The sequence below is a fragment of the Dermacentor andersoni genome, chromosome 4 (genome assembly GCF_023375885.2).
Source record: "Dermacentor andersoni chromosome 4, qqDerAnde1_hic_scaffold, whole genome shotgun sequence".
Taxonomy (NCBI): domain Eukaryota; kingdom Metazoa; phylum Arthropoda; class Arachnida; order Ixodida; family Ixodidae; genus Dermacentor; species Dermacentor andersoni.
The window spans coordinates 192,420,417-192,440,771 of record NC_092817.1 but is presented as its reverse complement, the minus strand read 5'-3'; the positions used below and the strand labels follow the sequence as shown (position 1 = coordinate 192,440,771).

Genomic DNA, 20,355 nt, shown 5'->3' with positions numbered 1-20,355 from the left:
GTAGGGAAAAAGCAAGCAGATGAACAAGCAATTGGCAACTACAACGTGGATTCTAGGAACACTCAAGGAGAGAAGTTGGTAGAATTTGCTGAAAGGAATAAGCTGTGAATAATGAACACTTTCATCAGGAAGTGTTGGAACAAAAAGTGGACCTGGAAAAGCCCTAATGGTGAAACAAGAAATGAAATTGATTTCATACTTCCTGCCGATCTCAGCATAGTGCAGGATGTAGAAGAGTTAGGTAGGGTAAAGTGCAGTGATCATAGGTTAGTGAGGGCAAAGATTCACCTCAATTTGAAAAGAGAAAGAGTAAAATTGGTCATGAAGAAACAGGCCAATCTAGACGCAGTAAAGGTAAAGGCAGACCAATTCAGATTGGCACTTGTAAACAAACATACAGCCTTAGAACAGAGAGATAACATAGAGGCAATGAATGAAACCTTAGCTAGGCTGGCTTCACATGCAGCAGTTGAAGTGGGAGGTAAGGCACCAAGGCAACCAGTAGGTAAGCTCTCCCAAATTAGGAACGACCTAATAAAGAAATGACAAAGAATGAAAGTGTCCAGCTGAATAGATCAGATAGAATTCATGGAACTGTCAAAACTAAACAACAAGGAGAAAATAAGAGATATTCGAAATTATAACGTGAGAAAGAATGAGGAAGCTGTAAAAAATGGACGTAGCCTGAAAACAGAAGGAAACTAGGCATCGGACAAACCAAAATGTATGCACTGAAAGGTAGACAGGGTAATATCAGCAATCTCGAAGTCGTAGTCGAAGTTCATTCAAAGCTGTAATGAACAGGTTAGAGAGGCTCCTTCTATAACTAGCGATGAAGTTGGAAGGGTCTTGCAAGACATGAAACAGAGAAAAGCAGCTGGAGAAGATGGACTACCAGTTGATTTAATCAAAGATGGTGGAGACATAATGCTTGAAAAACTAGCGGCCCTTTATACAAACTGTCCACTGAATTCACAAGTGCCAGAGAACTAGAAGAATGCAAACATTATACTAATCCACAAAAAGGGAGACATTAAAGAATTGAAAAATTTTGGGTCCATTAGCTTACTTCCAATATTATATAAAATATTCAAGATAATCTCCAATAGAATAAGGGCAACACTGGACTTTAGTCAACCAAGGGAACAGGCAGGTTTCAGGAAGGGATACTCTACAATAGATCGCATCCATGTCATCGACCAAGTAATCAAGAAATCCAGAGTACAATCAGCCTCTCTATATGACTTTCATAGATTACAAAAAGGCATTTGATTCAGTCATAGCGGCATTACTTAATCAAGGAGTACAGGATGCTTACATAAATATCTTCGGAAGTATCTACAGCGATTCCACAGCTACCTTAATTCTCCACAAGAAAAGTAGGCAGACACCTCTCAAGAAAGGAGTCAGACAAGGAGACACAATCTCTCCAATGCTATTCACTGCGTGCTTGGAAGAAGTATTCAAGCTATTAAACTGGGAAGGCTTATGAGTAAGGACTAACGGCGAATATCTCGGCAACCTTCAATTTGCAGATGAAATTGTCCTGTTCACTAACACTGGGGACGAGTTACAGCTACTGATTAAGGACCTTAACAGAGAGAGTATAAGAGTGGGGTTGAATATTAATATGCAAAAGACAAAGATTATGATCAATAGCCGGGCAAGGGAAGAAGAGTTCAGGATTGCCAGCCAGTCTCTAGAGTCTGTGAAGGAGTATGTTTACCTAGGTCAATTACTCACAGGGGACCCTGATCATGAGATGGAACTTTACAGAAGAATAAAAATAGGTTGGAGTGCATTCGGCAGACATCAGGTCCTGACTGGAAGCTTACCATTATCATTAAAAAGAAAGGTGTACAATCAATACATTCTACAGGTGCTGAAATATGGAGCAGAAACTTGGAGACTGACAAATAAGCTCGAAAACAAGTTGAGGACTGCACGAAGAGTGACGGAACGAAGAATGTTAGGCAAAATATTAAGAGACAGGAAGAGAGCAGTGTGGACCAGAGAGCAAACAGGGATAGCCAATATTCTAATTGACATTAAGAGAAAAAAAAATGGAGCTGGGCAGGTCATGTAATGCGTAGGTTAGATAACCGCTGGACCATTAGGGTTACAAATTGGGTGCCAGGAGAAGGGAAGTGCAGTTGAGGACGGCAGAATACTAGTTGGGATGATGAAATTTAAGAAATTCGCAGGCTCTAGCTGGAATCGGCACAGGACAGGGGTAATTAGAGATCGTAAGGAGAGGCCTTGGTCCTGCAGTGGACATAAAATAGGCTGCTGCTTGTGGTGATGACACGCAAGCAGACAATAAAACCAACGAAAGCTATCTCATCAACTTTGTGATTACAAGTATTTCCTCCGCAGTATGCATGTGGGCTTACTTGTTTAGAAGATGCAACAGAAAACGTCAAAGCTGGTTGATGAATCCAGTCTCAAGCTTTGTCAAGGCAACCGATGAAGCTATAACACTCAAGAGGCTGTCCGGCCTTTCAGCAACATCAGCCTTGATAATTTCTTTTGTTAGCCATAGGCTGTTGTTATTATGTACGTTCGAGTCACTGTCAACTTCCTGGTGACACTATGAATATGTCGAGCATAGGGACAACAGTGTGCGAGAAGAGTAGCGCCAGTCTGCTAGGCAAGTGCTTGTTCATTGCTGCGGCACCGGGATGTCTGTTCTTAAGCCAAGGAGCACTCTGGTCATGCATAGCACACGTCAGCTACGAGTGGTTACCATATGGCTGCCCCCAAGAGCGGAGCTGTTGAGCGATAATGGTAACATGAGTCAGCTCTCTTCGTGCTGTGAGAGAATTGGTGCCACTGAAAAGGAACAGGATGTAATGGTAGTGGGAGAAGAGGGGCTAACACACTAGGTAAGTTTCAAGCATTCCAATGCTACAGCTTTCCAGCTGCCTTTTATTACAATGATGTAACGTGAGTCTCGATGCTCTTAAGACAGGTCCAAGGTAGTAGGTTTGGAAGGGAGGACAAACAAAGCCGTGCTTGACAAGGACGCGAGTGCACAACTTTAGACATACACATGTTGGGAAGGCGCCAGACATGTTGTTCAAGGTCGCACATTTTTTTACAGGGTCCGCAGCTGTTGCAGATAGTTTGACACGCACAAGAAGGGACATCGAAGAAGTTCAGTTCAGTTCAGTTTATTTTCCTTAACGACCCCCAATTTCAGGGGTATTAGATAAGGGGTGGGTACAAGATTCGAATTTACACTTGTTCAAGTAACGTTCAAGTTCAAGCACGCATATATATACACATACATAGTATACATATTCAAGTATATTCACGCATGTGTACACACATATCAAAGCCTATATATGTAGACATACATACACGTATGTAAATACAAACAAGATATATAAGGAAAAATCATGTACAACGTAGTTGGAGATCGTCAGTAACCTGTTGTAGAAATACGGATTGGCAGATTATGTCGACAATGGCAGGGGGGAGGCCGTTCCAGTCTGCCGCCATGCGAAGAAAGAACGAGGCTAAAAATGTTGATGTTCATGAACGTGGTCGTGAAACCCGCAGCGAGTGGCTGGTCCAGTATGATATGCGTGCTGCGGGCATGATATAGGGTGCTTGATGAAAGATAGGACTGTGAAAGAATTTGTGGTAAAGAAAGAGGGAAGTGACGCGCCAACGTAAAAGAGGTCTGGAAGCCCAGATAGTGATTTCAGTGACATGACGCGTATGTCATTTGAGTACGACGAATGGATGAATCGAGCGGCGCGGTTTTGTACCGCTTCAAGAGCATCGATGAGATATGCTTGATGCGGATTCCAGACTGCTGAGGCGTATTCTAGTTTCGGTCGTACTGATGTGTAGGCAAGTAATTTTACGTGATTTGGGGGCTTTCTGCAAATGACGTTTTAGGAAACCTAAAGTTTTGTTAGAAGCTGTAATAGTGGTATGCACATGTGTACGCCAGTGGAGGTCGTCTGATACAGTGACACCGAGGTATTTATAAGTGTCAGTTGATTCAAGAGCGGAATTATTAGCTGTGTACACAAACGTCCGAGGATTATGGCTGCGGCTGAACGACATGCTTCTGCATTTGTTAACGTTTAGTGTCATTAACCAAGTAGTACACCATTCTGAAATATTAGTAAGATCACTTTGTAAGGTTATCTGATCCGAAGTGTTAAGTACGGTGCGGTAGATAACACAGTCATCCGCGAACATGCACATATTACAGGATACATGCAAAGGTAAGTCGTTGATATAGATTAAGAATAGGAGCAGGCCAAGAACCGATCCCTGGGGGACGCCTGACGTTACTGGAACCGGAGTGGATAGGTGGTTATTTATAACAACGTACTGCGATCGATTAGTAAGAAATTCTGTAATCCATGTTAAGACAGCAGGATGTAAATTTAGCGGGGAGAGTTTCGCAAGTAATCGTTGGTGAGGCACTTTATCAAACGCTTTAGCATAATCAAGAAAGATCGCGTCAGTCTGTCTGTTACTATCCAGGTTAGTGTGGATGTCATGTAGAAAAACTGCAAGCTTTGTTTCACATGACAACCCCTTGTGGAAGCCATGTTGTGAAGGATGGAAAAAGCGATTACTGTCAAGGAAATTTATAATCTAGGAGTAGATCACATGCTCCATGATTTTACAGAGGACACTTGTTAGAGAGATAGGGCGGTAATTAAGTGGGGAATTTCTGTTACCTGACTTGAAAGCAGGAATGACCTGGGCACGACCTGGGCACGACCTGGGAAGTCTGCCATCAGTCGGAGTGTTGTACTGTAAACGAACTCTATGCTGGTGTAGTTCAAGTCTGACTTAACGTGCAGGAAATATCCAGGAACATTGAACCCACTGAGAAGGCTGCACCCTTGAGCAGTGAGGGCTGACTTAAGGTGGCGATGGAAACACTCGACGAGGCCATTTGTCGGCAGGCAATATGCCACTGTGCATAGCCGAATCATTCCGAGTAGATATAAGGCCCTCAGTAAATAGTGATGGTTGATCTGTCATCCCTGGTCTGTTACGATAGTGGCAGGACAGCCGACATGTGCCACCCAGGACAGTAGGATTGCTGTTACTGTGGGGACTTCTGGAATAGCCGCCATGGGGACGGCTGTAGGTCACCAATTAAATCTGTTAACAAGTACCGGTAGCCTTGGCGGCATGGTAGAGGGCGCACAATGTCAATGTGAACTGTGATGGAACGGTCATTAGGCAATAAAAATTGCTGGGGTGGAGGGACAGGATAGCGGGGCATCTTGGCTCACTGGCAAGGATCACAAGCATGGACGCAGTTGCATATTTTTCTCATTGGGTCCATACAAAGTGAGACGCAGTGAGACATGGTGTGGCATGAACACGCGGATGTGTAAGGCTGTGCAACGCATCAACTATATGAATGCCCATGAGATTTGCTTAACACAATTTGCTTAACACAAGCTCACTGATATGCTTCCCTCTGACCTGAAGATTCCCAGCTAACCATTTCGTGCACTGGCGATCCTGTTTTCTCTTACCTTCTACTTTAACTAGCTAAAATTTATGTTCCATAAACCAGCAGCTTGCATGACATTACCAAAACAAAACATTTTAGTTTTAGGACCTTTGTTTCATGGGAACGTTGAGGTTTAATCACACTTTGACCGAAAGATTGGTTTACAATAGCTACAGCAATGCAGCACAGCTACAATGCACAGTTGCGGGTTGTGCTTTGACAAAACACTGAAATGGTCAGAGAGCATGCAGTGTTAGTAACAACAATGGATTCATGTGTGCTGCCTTGGATGGTGTTTCTATTTATTTCTTTACTATTTATTGATACTGTCAATCACATTGGGGGTCATAAGAGGAAGGGCAAGATCAGGAGAGTGAATGCTACTGTATGAGGTGTAAACAAGATAAACACAAAATGGAAAGAAAATGTTGTGATCTTCATTATTAACTCTAATTAAGTCGTTGTGCTAGCTACACAAATTCTGCTTGCACAGTTGGTTTATGATGTGCTTTTGTGGGCACAATTTTTGTGAACAAGTAGACTTGACAAGTACGTAATCTACAAAAATTTCTTAACTTGCTTTTCAAATGTTTCGATTATGTTACACGTTTTATATGTTGGGGATCAACGAATTTGAATACAACTTCATTTTTATGTGACACTTCTAAAGTGTTTGTCTTCCAATCATTTTCATCATCAAAGCTGAAGATTAGTATGCTCATTTTGCATTCAGATGTGGGAGCCTCAATACCAAGGCAAACCCCCATGTGATGCAGCCAATTGTAGGGGGAAAGAAAAAAGCCAGTCTTGTTTTTGCAAGCTGAGAGCAGCAGTGTAGCTGTTAGCAGCTCCATCCAGCATCTAGACTGGTATCCACCCAGCTAATAGCTTCTACAGCTACATTACGTCGGGTAGGGAACGGTGTTAATTTTGCATCGGCACTGCTGCCTCTGAATTCTAAGTTAGCATATGGTGACAAATGTCTTGGAATGCAAATCCTTTAGAATTGTCAAATAAAAAGTCCTTGAATGCGATTGTCTTTGAGTTTCCAGCATAACAATTTATCATAATTGAAAAATTCAGAAAGTTAGTACAAATGGTTTCACATATGTGTGTACTTGCCGACTCTACCTGTTCTTGAAAGTTGTGTCGGCCAAAACGCATAAGTCGCCTGGGCAAGCAGGATTTGCATAGCTAGCAGAGTTTGTATTAAAATTGCTGATGTTTCACTTTAGGACCCTGTATACATTATACAAGAAAGCAATAAAATACAAGCCCTTGCTTAACGGGATAACCACAAGTACGCAAAGGAAATTAATATTGTACATGAGAGGCAGTAGGTAGTAATCAACATGGACAATATAGGAAAAACAGGGCAAAAGAAACTGAAAGAACACCGTTGAACACTATGTTGAAAATCAGTGTTGATGAAAATAATGCATTCTCAGATAACCTCAAGAAATTTGCTTGTCAAATTGCTGGCCGAAAGAACTAACAATGTATGCAAGTTTTATAAACATCCATGCAAAAAAAAATCTTTCTAAAGAGAGAACCAGAAAGGCAGGCTGACACATTTTTCACTTTGCTTGGTACTGCGATATGCCTGTATGACCTCTTGCTGTATCTTTTAACTTTCTGTTCCAATGAACTAGATCTCGCAAGACAGATAGTTCACGCTCCCATTCTTTGCAATGCGCAGTCAAATCAAGACTCCTTGCTTGAGAACATGTTGCATGTCTACTCTTACCATAACCAAGTTGGTTCATGCAGGTGTTAGAGACAGCCACCATGACCACCAAGTGGACCTCCCTAAGACTGACTATGCATTCGAGATGGCCTGCTCAAACATCCGCTATGGACCCGGGGTGACCCGCGAAGTTGGAATGGTGAGTCCTTTTGCTTGCTGTGCTTCTCAGAACTGGCATAAGTGAGTGCGAGGGTTAGCTTCAAGTTTCTGCTCGGCCTTGCATGGCTGTGTACGTGTTGTAGTGAAGTCTGATGACAAAGGTGGTCAGAACCATAGAGATGCATACCAAGATACTATACCCGGTAAAAACCTTGCAATTTGTCACAAGCTCCATCCACAAACTGCACTGCGCTTGCCCTCTAAGCTTCTGCACTGCCAAACATAGTTCCCAAGAAATGCCAATGTTGAAAGGAGTTTGTGTGTATGCCTTGATATTGCAGAAATTAATGGACGTAGATGGCAGTAATGTCTTTTCAGTTGCCAGTATTGTCTGAAAATTTCGTTTCACCACATTCCTTGCATCTTCTGAAAGCAGAATTCTGAAAGCATAGCTCATGGCTACTGTACAGATTAAAAATTTTAAGTTACAGCGAGTCATTTAGTGAGTAGAATAATAATAGGGAGTTGCGATAATAATAATAATAATAATAATAGTAGTAGTGAGTAGAAAGCCAGCGAATGCATGTAAAGTGCCTCGAGCGGCCAGTCGCGCGGAAGTTTTTCTTGTATTTATGGGCTTTCACGCTCGGAAAAACACTTTTATGTAGCACGTATTGAGCAATGTAAAGCTGTATTGAGAGTTTTTCATCTTTGTCTACAATTTTCTAATTGACTTTTTTAATCTAAATAGAACATTTGAGAAGTTTATTAAATAATTAAGACTAATTATGTAATTAGACGTAATAAAAAAAATAATCCAAGTATCCCAAAGCAAGGGCAAATAACATTACGTTGGTTCTGTCCAGCTACGTGGCATTTGCATATTTTTAATCTTTGGCTAAATTAAGTGGGACACCCTGTGTATGCATCTGTGCCTGCATCCACGGCTGAGCCAGTGCCTACAAGGCAGGCCTTTCTATGGCCCAAGCTCTTCATGCTGGCATGATCGACTCCCAGTGGCCTGCCAACCACTGCCCTATGGTCAGTTCTTGGCCAATTTCACTGCCCTGTCTGACAGGTACTGCTACTAGATGGTGCCACCTGGTTGCTAAGAGCGCAACCAAGTCCTTTATATATATTTCTGTATATTGGTCATGGTAGCACATCTGTTCAAGTATGACTGTGTGTGGGGGAGTAATCTCTACATGTAACAACCAGCAATTTCGTTTTGGACTGCTTTAGTGCTCAACTTTCAATAATTGAAACAAATACTCTAGTCCCATGGGAAGTAAACCCTCTTTGCTTCCTCCCTTCTGCTCTTGTCGCTAATTGCAATGTGCTAAAATGCCGGCCAAAGTGAAATAGGACGATCAGAAAAGAGCGTCGACGGGGAGGACAGTCTTTCCAGTCCTTGTCATATTGACATGTGCATAAATTGTTTCTTTTCGGGGACTGTTTTTCACAAGGCAATCTCTATTACGATGTTATCACTCAATGCATGGCGCGCTTTTCTATATCGGGAGTTTCTCTAATGTTATTGCTAATTCTATCTGTTGTATGTTGTCACCGAAGCTTGTGTGATCGGACTGTATGTGCGACACGAATTCTGCCGTACTTTCTGGAAGGCACATGGGCACCAGCGCCTACGCTGGAACTTTCGACTAGCCAAGCATAGATCCCAAATCTTATTCTCCAAGATCACCGACTTTGCTCACCGCTCTCGTTGTCCTTGAGTGTTACTTGTTTTGCTGGACACAAGGTTGCCGAATAAAGAGTTAAATTAGCAACTCACAGTTTGGACAGTGCATCATTCTTCACCATCACTACAATGTGACATTTCATTTTCGTTCACATCTTAGCACATTGTAATAAGTATGAACCATCTCGCTGAGCAGCAAGTTGTAGTATGTTACATTTTTCTTCACTTACCCCATTCAGGACATGAACAATTTGGGCGCGAAAAACGTCTGCGTCATGACGGATCCGAACCTGGTGAACTTGCCGCCTGTTAAGGACACACTGGACTCTCTGCACCGGCACAATGTCAACTACAGCTTGTTCAGCGAAGTCTGCATTGAGCCCACTGACGAGAGGTAGGCGCACTGCTGCATTTCAATGACGCTGTTGTGTCTTAGCACTGGAACTCTCACCTGCTGAAGTTGTTTTAATGATATTAGCATTCTTCATGCACTTTCCAGTGTCTGCCTAGCTTTCTGCCTTTCTGTCTGGGTCAGTAACCCAGTGTTTCTCAATCTTTTCGAGCACATTACTCTTTTTAGTAGTGCCAAACCTACCATGAGCCCCCGCTTTTATAGCTCTCTCGAAAATTTACTTTTTTTAATGATGCAGATACATTTGCATTTAACTTATTTAAATGGATTAACCACAGCAGGTAGAGATAGCAATAATCAGGTTATTAAACAATGACTGGTTTCTACATATTTTAATGAAAAGGGTGTAGTTTAGGCATTGAGGCCCCAAATTTGAATGCGATGGCCTTTCTTTGGATACCTCGCAGGAAAGGTTTTGTCATCTCTCACTGATAAACAAAGGAGTGTGAAGCGGGAAATCAATACTACTACTTTAAAGCTTGATATCAAATGTTGGTAAGAGGCACGGACGTCATTGGTAATAGTGACAGTTGGGCCCTCCGCGACTCCCAGAAAATGGCTCATGATCCATTTGGGAGTCATGACCCACAATTTGAGAAACACTGCTCTAACCTCTAATCTGCCAACTTGAGTGACTTGGTATGTGGCACTGAATATGTGCTGCTCTTCGATGGCAAAAAAATGTTTTAAGATTTATCCTGTGCTGGGCGAAGTCGAACCCACGTGGTGTACCGTATTTACTCGATTATAACGCGTACCCGTTTTCTGCGACCAAAAGAAAAGGAAAAAAAGAACTTTCTCGATTGTAACGCACACCCATTTGCCATGGCCTAAAAAAAAAAGTCCTTTACAGTACCGCGCACCTCATTCTTTCATGCAGAAATACAACTTTCTCTCATTTTGAAAAAAGGATTTACTCCCAATGCACTAAAGTTGCGATAAAGAAAGTCGCAGTTTTGCCCGAAAGGTGAAGCAACGATTGCGTTAGCAAATTAGTAGACAGCTATACGAAAAGTAAGGATGTAGTAGTTTTATCGGCCGTATAAACTTTTAAACATTCGCTTAACTAGCTAACTTAACAAGCATGGTGTCGCTTCCGTACAAGCAAACATGAACACGTCTCACTCAATGACCGCGGAAGCTCTTTATCAAAACGCTGGAGCAAGAAAGTGCGATAGCAGGAGTGAGGGAATTGGCCTAAGTGCGGCCTCTCACTTCAATGCAAACTAAGCGACGAGAACACAGTGCGGTGCACCTAGATGCGTAGTGTGGGCGAGCTCCACCATTGGAAAAGCTCGCGCCACCGTTGGCGTGACGTGGCACGAGGGATCACGTGGACACAGCGGCCGAGTCAGCTGCTTTGGAAGGGCTGAAGCGAACTGCAAACAAAAGTTTAAAGTCCCACCTGCACTGCGGTTCTGATTAAGTGGTGAGGCTTTCCCGCCTTGGGTGTCTGCTTGACAACATTTGAAATACCTATAATAGTTAGTGGTTGCCTTTGGAGGTGTGCAGCATGGTAGGCTTCTGCTCGGTACCACAGTGCCGGACGTACGCAATGGAGCCCGGTGTCAGCCTTATTCACATGTAGCTGCAGGACAAGAAGCTGCGTGAAGCTTGCCTCGTGAAACTTAGAACCGGCAAACAGCCATCGGCTACAACTCTGGTATGCAGAAGCACAGATGCGAGAAGATTTCTGCTACAGCGCCGAGACTGCGACGGTCAGTGAGTAGCAAAAAACGCGCACTGAAATGCTCGCCCGTGCCCGCTGCACGGCTAATGTCATGACGGTTTGGTCTATGAACTTGTTGATGCTAGATACAGGCAAGTTCACTGGAATGGAAAGGGAGTGGTAAGCAGCACATTAAAGAAAGGCATGGCATATGGTCATGTTTGTGTTATGAATTATTGCACCGGAAAAGAAGCAGCAGGAAATCGCACGCTGAGAAGACCGATAAACACACAGTGCGATGCAACTTGATTGAAACGTCCAAGAATTTAGAAGAAAGAAAAAAGATTGAATCCTCACGTCGGCATATCACAGTCGCCGTAAGCGTTGAAGTCTCTATAACGAAATTATTTTTGAACAGCTCTGATTGCGTCCACGCAACAATGGTTGCTTGTGTACTGTCAAATGCTCATATGCTGCGAAGCTCATGGCACAGTGTGAAAAGGCGCATGCAGTGAAAGCGAAACATTGTGCACTGACATGCATACAGACACACAGTCTGTCACTGCATTGAGGCTTCATTCTGTTATGCTCCATTTGGTTATATAGACAGCCCACTATAATAACATATTTCATCTAGTTTGCTCTCGGCAATTGCTTACTTTTACGCAAGAAGCCGATTCGATTCGGGAGACTCCATCGCAGCAACAGCGCGCAGAGAGATAACGTCTGTGAATGATTCTGTGCTTTCAGTTTGCCCAAGATTATTGTTTCGACAGCAAAGCCTTCCCTTGTTTTGAGAGTACTTACAGAAATGTCCAGGAGGGCTGCCGCGGGGTGTTTTTATTGAGTGCCGTAAGCCAAACCTGTGAGGAGCGTGCCACGTGATCCCTCATACTACGCGAGGATGGTGCATCCGACAGATGGCGACTGTGTAAGTTCTCGTCCCCAAGACTCTTATCTTTGTTGCAGATCACTTTCAAGATAGGGGCCGTGGGGCCACGCCGTACGTAGTAGCCACTGGTGTAGAATGCCTCTGCTGTTTGCGCCAGTCCCACACGCAAGTTTCGAGAACTTCAAACGCCGGTGATGCTGCCCTATTTCCATCTGTCTCCGCAAGCGTGATCGCCTTCCTTTTAATTGCGGCATCGTGATGAAGTCGGCATGTCTTTGCAGTCGGCATTTCCATGCTGATAGAGAAAATGCAGAAAACAGGAAGACGGATGGTGCACTAACCTAAGCACACATGTGGCATCACATGGAGGAAGCTATGGCAGCTAGACTTGAAGCAGATGTGAGGTGATCATTTTGAAATGCCGATGGAGATACGGTAACCCAGATTTAGGGTCGTACTTGATTCTGATGCCCACGCAATTTTTGGACCTTTTCTATCGGAAAATGCACTTTAGATTCGAATAAATAGAGTATATTCTGACAATGTTGTGTGAATATATAACCACACACTACCTCTAAATAGCACAAAGTGTTAGATTCAAGTAAATACGGTATATTCAGATAATCTTGGGTAAATATATAATCACACACTACGTCTAAATAGCACAAAGTGCCTAGAGCAAGTGCAAAAGGTGAGCCTCGCTGTATACATGCCTCATACATGACTCATTTCAGTGCGGGCAAAATGGTGTCTTGCTACATTTCTTCAGTGATAATTGCATTAACATTGGAATTCGCCACGAGATGGGTTTTACCTGAGCTTTTCAGACTGTAATTGATCCATTTACTATAAACAGAAGTCATAAGATTGGGAACAGGCCAATAGGAATTTTTTCATTCATCATCCTTTGAATGAGTTATAACGATAGAAGGCGACACACAGTGATGCAGCAAGGAAAGATTGGGAACAGGTTGATAGCAATTTTGTCATTCATCATCCTTTGAATGAGTTATAACCATAGAAGGTGACACACAGTGATGCAGCAAGGAAAGCTTAGGACAATTAAGGGGTCCAGGATAACGTAATGATTATATTTCAACACTGTTCCTTTTTATTAGGGGTGTGCGAATGAATATCAAAATATTCAGATACGAATTGAATACGTACCATAAAATTCCGAGCTAGCGAACCCCCCTCCCCCCCCAAGCAAGTTGAAATTACCGGCAGAGTGGGTAGGGGCGCTTGCTCAGAGTTTTACGTAGCTTCAGATATCAAATAATGATATGCACATGCATTTATTAGCAACTTGGTTTAATTTGTGATTTTGAAACATTGCAATTACATTGGCAGCATTAAAAGCTAGACTACTGAGTGGTTATACTAAAGCATTGCGTGTTTGGCCCATTATAATTTGGAAAATTTAGTAATTCCCACTAGCTGACCTTACCAGCCTGTGCCTTATTATACTGCATCAAATGCCCATAAAATCGGAGGCATTTGTCCCTGTGCCAGTTGTCACTCATTGCACTTGCAGTCAAAATAAGCTCAGAATTGGGGATGGCGCTACAAAAAAAAAAAAGTGCATCCTCGCTGTCCACAAACTCTTGGCCCGTACTATTGAGAGGCTGGTTTTCCCGCACAGGTGAAATATCATTAGCAGCATGAAATCATCGCAAAATTCAGCACAAGATCGCCCAAATATTCTTAGATTAGATAGAAACAAATCTTAAGAACCGTGATTGCATCAGCACAGCCAGCAATATTCCAATATTCTTATCCAACTAAATATTCAAATGTTTCCGAATATTTGTTTTTTCGTACCGTATACGAATATTAAAAATATAATATTCTCACTTTTCGAATATTCGCACACCCCTACTTTTTATTCCTCGTCAGTGGTCCAAGCAGCACTCTGCCTACTTTATCACTACGTTGGTTGGTTGTGAGTGGAGAAGGATTAGAAGGGAGTAGAATTGAGTGAAAGAAATCCTTAAGTTATACGAGTGTTCTTTTTTTTTTCTTGTTGATTAGTTCAGGTACTGGGTTTATAAAGGTATCTGAGCCAGGTGGGATCAAGTCATCGATTTTGCCAATTTCAAGCCCATCATCATAACTGCTATGCCACGACTAATTTGTGCAAGTGAACGAAGAATACATTCAAATCTAGTTATAATGCAGCCGGATCTGACATAACGATACCTTTAATATATCTATATTCAATATTCGTTATAAGCTTACGTACTGACATTAGAAAAAAAAAAACACTATCAGGTCTGTGTGACACGAGCGCAATGAGTCCAACAGGACACCAAAGTGTCTACTGTGGATTTTCATGACCCGTCGGCAGCTTGCCATGATTCTATTTACAGAACTCGTAATGCGCTCACGGGACATTTGTTAATTATAGACGGGTGCACCTGCTGTCTCGTGTGACAGTACGAGCACTTATACGCCTGATAAGTGTACTGGCAGGCCTTCAATCCAATTTAATCAACTTAATTGATGAGTAAATTAGTACAAAAACAGTTGTGTACAGGAAGGGGTCCCATAGTAAAAACTGCCGGTGGGAACCCTTACGAAGAATTGTAAATCGAGAAAAAAAGTGAGCCTAATAATGCATAGGTAGGTGAAAAATTAAGCAGTTGAAAGACGAAATAACTACACTGATGTCATGCATGATCATGTAATAAAAACAACTTATACAAATAAAAGGAGTACGTAAAACACAAAAGAAAACTGACGCAAAATAACAAAACAATTAATACCCTGGTATAACATGTCTTCACGATAAATTTGAAGTAGGTGCAGCCATTCAAATACAATGTCAAGTTAATTAGTTTAGTCATATTTTTATTTGAATAGGTAGTCCTTTAATTGAGATTTAAAGATGGAAAGGGAGTTGCATTGTTTTAAGGTGGTAGGCAGGGAGTGCCATAGTGATATAGCAGAAAAAAATAGTTTTCCATAGTTAGTGTGTACCTTAGGCAAAAGAAGATTGCCTTTCACAAAAAATCAGTGCAGTTAGCATTAACCAATGTGTGTGATGAAATTATGCTGAGGTAAAGATAGTGATGGAGAACTTTGAAACGTAATAGACCAAGATTGTTGTAATAAGATAGGGCTAAAGGTAGCACGACATTGTTAATAAAGAATGGGAGTGAGCATGATTGTCGAGTTGCAAAATAAATTATGCGAATAGCTTGTTTTCGAAGGGTTAGGAGAGGTGACAGATTGATATTATAGGTGCTGCCCCAGGATGAAATACAATAAGTGATATGACTGAATAAATGCATGGTATAAAGTGGCAGCTGTTGTGATATCAAAAAAAGGCTTGAGAGCGAATGAGTGCCTGAGGTCTTGGTGTGATTTTCGTAATAATCGACAAAATATGGTCGTAGAATTTTAGCTTAGAGTCAGTAACAACACCTAAAAAGTTAGGGCTACTGCTAGTTTTTATTTCTTGGGATTGAATATATAAAGAATGAGGAATTCAAGTATTTTCTCAGGAGAAAGCATAAAGAATGTTTTCTTTACATTAATTTTTAGTTTACCAATTCTGAAGAGAGTTTAAATCTGTTTGTAGGTTGAACATTAAATGGTCAAGGTTGATATGTGAAGAAAAAATGGTGGCATCATCCGGATGTAATATGCACTGGGAAGAAGCTAAACTCTGGGTAAGGTCATTAATGAAGGTTAAGAAGGCAATTGGGCCCAGGATAGAGTCTTGAGGAACACCACATTTTATAGTAACTGGGTGCAAGGTAACGCCATTAACAGAAATGCATTGTTTGCTGTTTTCAGAAAACTCCGTAAAAGGTTTGAGGGTGGTCCAGTTATGCCCCAACGTTCCAGTTTTATAAGAAGTGTGTTGTGGTCAATAGAGTCAAAAGAGGACTTTGCAAGGTCAACGAAAATAGCTCCAGCATAAGTGTTATTATCAATACATCTTTTATGTCAGTGAAGTTTGCAATAGCTATATTCGTAGAAAGCCCCTCCTGAAAACCAAACTGACAACCGGAGAGAACATGAAACTTTGCGAGATATTTACTAAGGCAGATTTCAATGAGTTTTTCTAAAATCTTGTCTCGGAAAGGAAGCATGGAAATTGACCTGTAATTTTCGACAAGCTTACAGTTACCTTTTTTAAAGACAGGCAGTATCTTTGCCTCCTTGAACTGTTGCGGAAACGCTGCAGTCTTGAATACCAAGTTAAATATGTGAGAAAGCACAGGAGAGGGTAAAGGACTGATTAATTTTATGACAGCACCAATAATGTTACCTAAACCCGGGCCTGTGACACGCAAATTGGTGATAACCAATTGGAATTCTCCAGGGTGAGTAGGATATAACAAAAAAGAGTGAAGATAACAGGGAATAGTACAGGAGTAGGAGAGGTAGAGGTATCAAAGCAAGCAGGAGAGAAGTGTTCAGAAAAAGCGTTTGCAATCCCTGAAGCATCGTTAACAAGTCATCCTGAACAACCGAAGTCACTTGCTTATGTGGTTTTACTTTGTTAAAAAACTGATTAAGCAGTTTCCATTTTCTTTCTCGATCATTTCCACAATCCTGAAACTGCTGACTGTAATAGTGTCGCTTGGCTGCTTTGAGAAAGAGGCTAATGCAGCCGAATACTTTTCATAATGTGATTTTAGTTTGCAATTGAATGGCTGTCGTATTGTTTTTTGTATAAGTTATCCTTCCATAAGGAACAAAGAAGAGATTTCATAATCTAAGGGGTGCGTGGAGCCCGTTATCACCTATTGGAATATATAGTTCTTGTACAGCTCTGTATTGCATCAGTCATGGCGGAATAAAATTCAGACAGAGCAGCCTCTGGATCTGTGAAGTTGAGGAACTGTGACCAGTCAGTATTCTAAATAAGGACAAATTCATTGCTGTCAAAGGATGCGTGAAAGTGAGGCAGAAGGACAGGAGCTACAGATTTAGTAAGGTAAAAAAGAACACTGCTAGGCGATCGCTGATATCGCAATCGAATGCACCAGAATAGATGTGTTCATTGAAATTCGAGAGTATGTGATCAAGTAACGAGATTGAATCGTTAATGCACCGAGTAGGCACATTTATCAGACTGTAAGCCAAAAACTAGAGAAACAGCTTATATAATTCGTACAAACATGGTTTGAAGTGTCAAGCAAGTTACTATTAATATCGCCCATCATAAATATGTTCTTGTTCTCGAAGGTTAATTTATCAAGTACCTCAGCAAAATTGTTACAAAAAATCAGCAGCTTCAGAAGACTGGGAATGGTAAATGGAGGCAAATGCGAATTTCTTCTTATCAATAATGTTGACCAGCTCAAGTTCAATCCAAACGGATTCACACTTCGCAACATTGATTTCAATGCCTGTGCACCTGGTGTATGACAGTTGTTTCAATATGAAGATCGCAGAGCCTCCATGGGCGTCGCTGGTATGGTGAGTGAATTTACAATGGTAATAATGGAAATTGTATACATTGCGATCATCGGAGGAAAGCCACATGTCAGAAAAACACAAAATGGAAATGTGATGCTTAAGGCGACAAAGAAGTGTGTGAATATGATCAAAATTCTTTTTAGGGCTGTGGGCATTAAATTCAATGGCGGAAAAACTGTCATGTTTAGTAGCAAGTTCACTCGGTGAAAGAACGTCCTTGGTTAGTACGGTAATTATTATATCAACCTTATATTAGCCGTCACATGTCAAATATTTTTAGATCGGATTTGGAATTAATCCGAAAGACACGGCTTGTCATTGTTTTCCTAGCCTTTATAACACACTTTTCTGTCCAGAGGAACATCCATTCTTTCTGATTCATTAGCGAGCGCGCCTTGGAAAGCAGCTTTTTGTTCTCAGGTGTTAGTTGGTCAGTAGTAAAAATGGTGTTTTCACCAGTGCCAAAGAACCCAAGAGAACAGGTTGTAAGGCAAGCCTTGCAAGCCTTACAAACAAAAGCATCTCGTTTTTGCTTTGAACAAAATCCAACAATGATGTTCTTTTGACTTGCTATTTAGAGTAGGGACTCTATGAGCAGTGTCAAAATCGGTTGCAGACACAGGACAAAAAGCTTTCTCACCCAGGAGTTCGGCAATTTTTGAGCAGTCCTCACCTTGAGACATGGGGACAACCCTGATCTCAGCATTATTCAAGCCTGAGTATTGCTCAAGTTTAGACACCTTAAAGGGCCCCTCACCAGGTCTGGCCATTTTGAGCTGACAAGCGCAGAGCATACAATGCGTGCTAACGATTGTGTTTGCAAAGAATTGCATCGCTAAGCGCCGCGGAAAGGTCTGAAATTTCAATCCAAACAAAGTTTTTTCTTTCCCTCGTGGGGACCGCGCTTGAACACCACCACCTGGACCAGAGAAGGCCTGAGCGATCGGCGAGTGACTTCACGGAGAGGAGGCCAGCGGCGTGCTCGGAGATACGGGCTGTTTGAAGGGATCGTGCACTTATGTGCAATGTTAACCATAGCGCAGTTATTGTTTTTTTTTGTTTCTTTAAGGCATAGTTGAACAGATAGCCCACAAAGTACAGAGGGTGTTCCAAGGTTATTTTATTTATGCAAAACTATTTACGCGCTGCATTATTAAAAAGCCTGTCCATAAGAAATGATATGGTTCAACCTTAGGATTGAGAACGAATTTCGGGTACGTGATGACAGGGAGCATGGCTTATATTCAAAGGTCACAGTGCTGCCCCCTTCTTCGGAGTAGCTTCTTTGCCTTGATTTATCTTCGGTGCCAAAGAGTTTGTCGTTCATGCGACCACAAAAGTTCTTCAGCAAAATGTTAGCACTGCACCATAACACATCTCATGAAAACTTCGCTGGTGTGTCCTTCTCCACATTCGAGACGCATGTATTTATTCCAATCTAGATTAGGCTTTAAACTAATAATTTCACTTTCGAGGCATTATTACATACAGTACCACAGTCCACACATTTACAACACCTCAAATGAGTTCAGCAATGGAGATACAAAACATTGATGCAACTATTTACAAAGAAACAGCAGCCTTATTCCACAGAGTTCCAGCTTTTCTCTTCTTCGCCTTAGCATTGGCATTCAATATTCTGTCATTCATCTTGCGGAAACATGAACACATGATTTTTCGGCCCCAATTTGTAATTGCTCCGGCAATTGGGCACACAGCACTTATTAGGCATATCCTGGCGTGAACATAATACACATTCTGCGGCAATGAAAGCTTGCCAGGCACACAACCGCAATCGCCGTCCAAGCGCAGAGATTACGTGCACGGTTCACGTCCAGGAAAAAGTGCGCTCAGAAGCATGTCACAGCATGGCAGGACTTTTCTGACCCCGAAGCTATCCAAGGAGCGGCACGGTTCCCGGAACTAATCAAATTGTTATCGCCGTCGTCGCCCACTCAGTCTTCCGCGCCTCATTTTCAACACAGGCGCGCCGCTTGTAGCTTCGTAGCATGCTGCACGGAACTTCTATGTGGGCCTCTTTTGTATGACGTAGCTCAAGGGAGGAAGGAACAGCCAGAAGGCATTAAGTTCTCTAGAGGGTGTTGGCTCAAAGCCGGACGGTGGCATACTCGTGTACCTGTGCCTACGTGCTTGTGTCTGCAGTGTGACGTCGCTCGTGGTGACAGGTGACTTGGAGAATTAGTCAAGACAACATCTGTTACCTGTGTGATGTGTTGCTTGAATTGACGAATTGAAGTGTACAGAAAGAATAACACATAAACAGAATGTCTGCCTGCTTTTTGTTTTACTTCGCACCAAAGCAAGAGAGATGTACTTCCGCTTCGTCCACTTGTTCCCACGGTCGTGCAGTCATATGCGCAGATACCGAAACTATGCCATTTTCTACCGTATTCCAGCGCGTGATCATGTTTTGTGATTCGCTTGTTCTGCCTCAGTATTCGTGTAGCACTGAATAATACCACTAGTCATGTGTCCTTGTGCACAGCGCCCAAAATCGTGCACTGCGCGAAACGATAACAGCTCGCACGCAACGCCGCCAGCGGAAGTGCGCAGCGCCGAGAAAAAAAATGAAGGCGGGGCCCGTGACATAGGTGTCACGTGATCATCGAGGTCCAGCATGGGAGAATGCAGTCAAGGAATTTCGCTTGCAGAGGCTAGACGGCGCGAGTGAAGAGAGAGTCTTGCGATGTAGTGGAGCTCGCCTCCTGAAATCATAGGCTCGCAGCACTTGAATATTTGTAGATTGGCAGTTAATGAGCCAATCTGAAAACTTTTTGCGGCAGAATGCTCTCTAGAGGACATGCAACAACTTCCAATGTATAACCAAAATTTGCTATAGGGCCTGGTGAGGGGCCCTTTAAGTGAGATTCTATCATC

General features: G+C 42.3%; 1 protein-coding gene across 1 annotated transcript in view; it reads left to right on the top strand.

Moving 5' to 3' along the window:
• The window catches only part of T3dh (Type III alcohol dehydrogenase), a 77,456-nt gene that overhangs the window by 2,880 nt on the left and 54,221 nt on the right, over nt 1-20,355 (top strand). The window contains exons 3-4 of the mRNA XM_050177828.3: nt 7,274-7,389; nt 9,288-9,442. Of these exons, the coding sequence (XP_050033785.1) occupies nt 7,274-7,389; nt 9,288-9,442 (271 nt within the window). The remainder of the gene's footprint in view (nt 1-7,273; nt 7,390-9,287; nt 9,443-20,355) is intronic.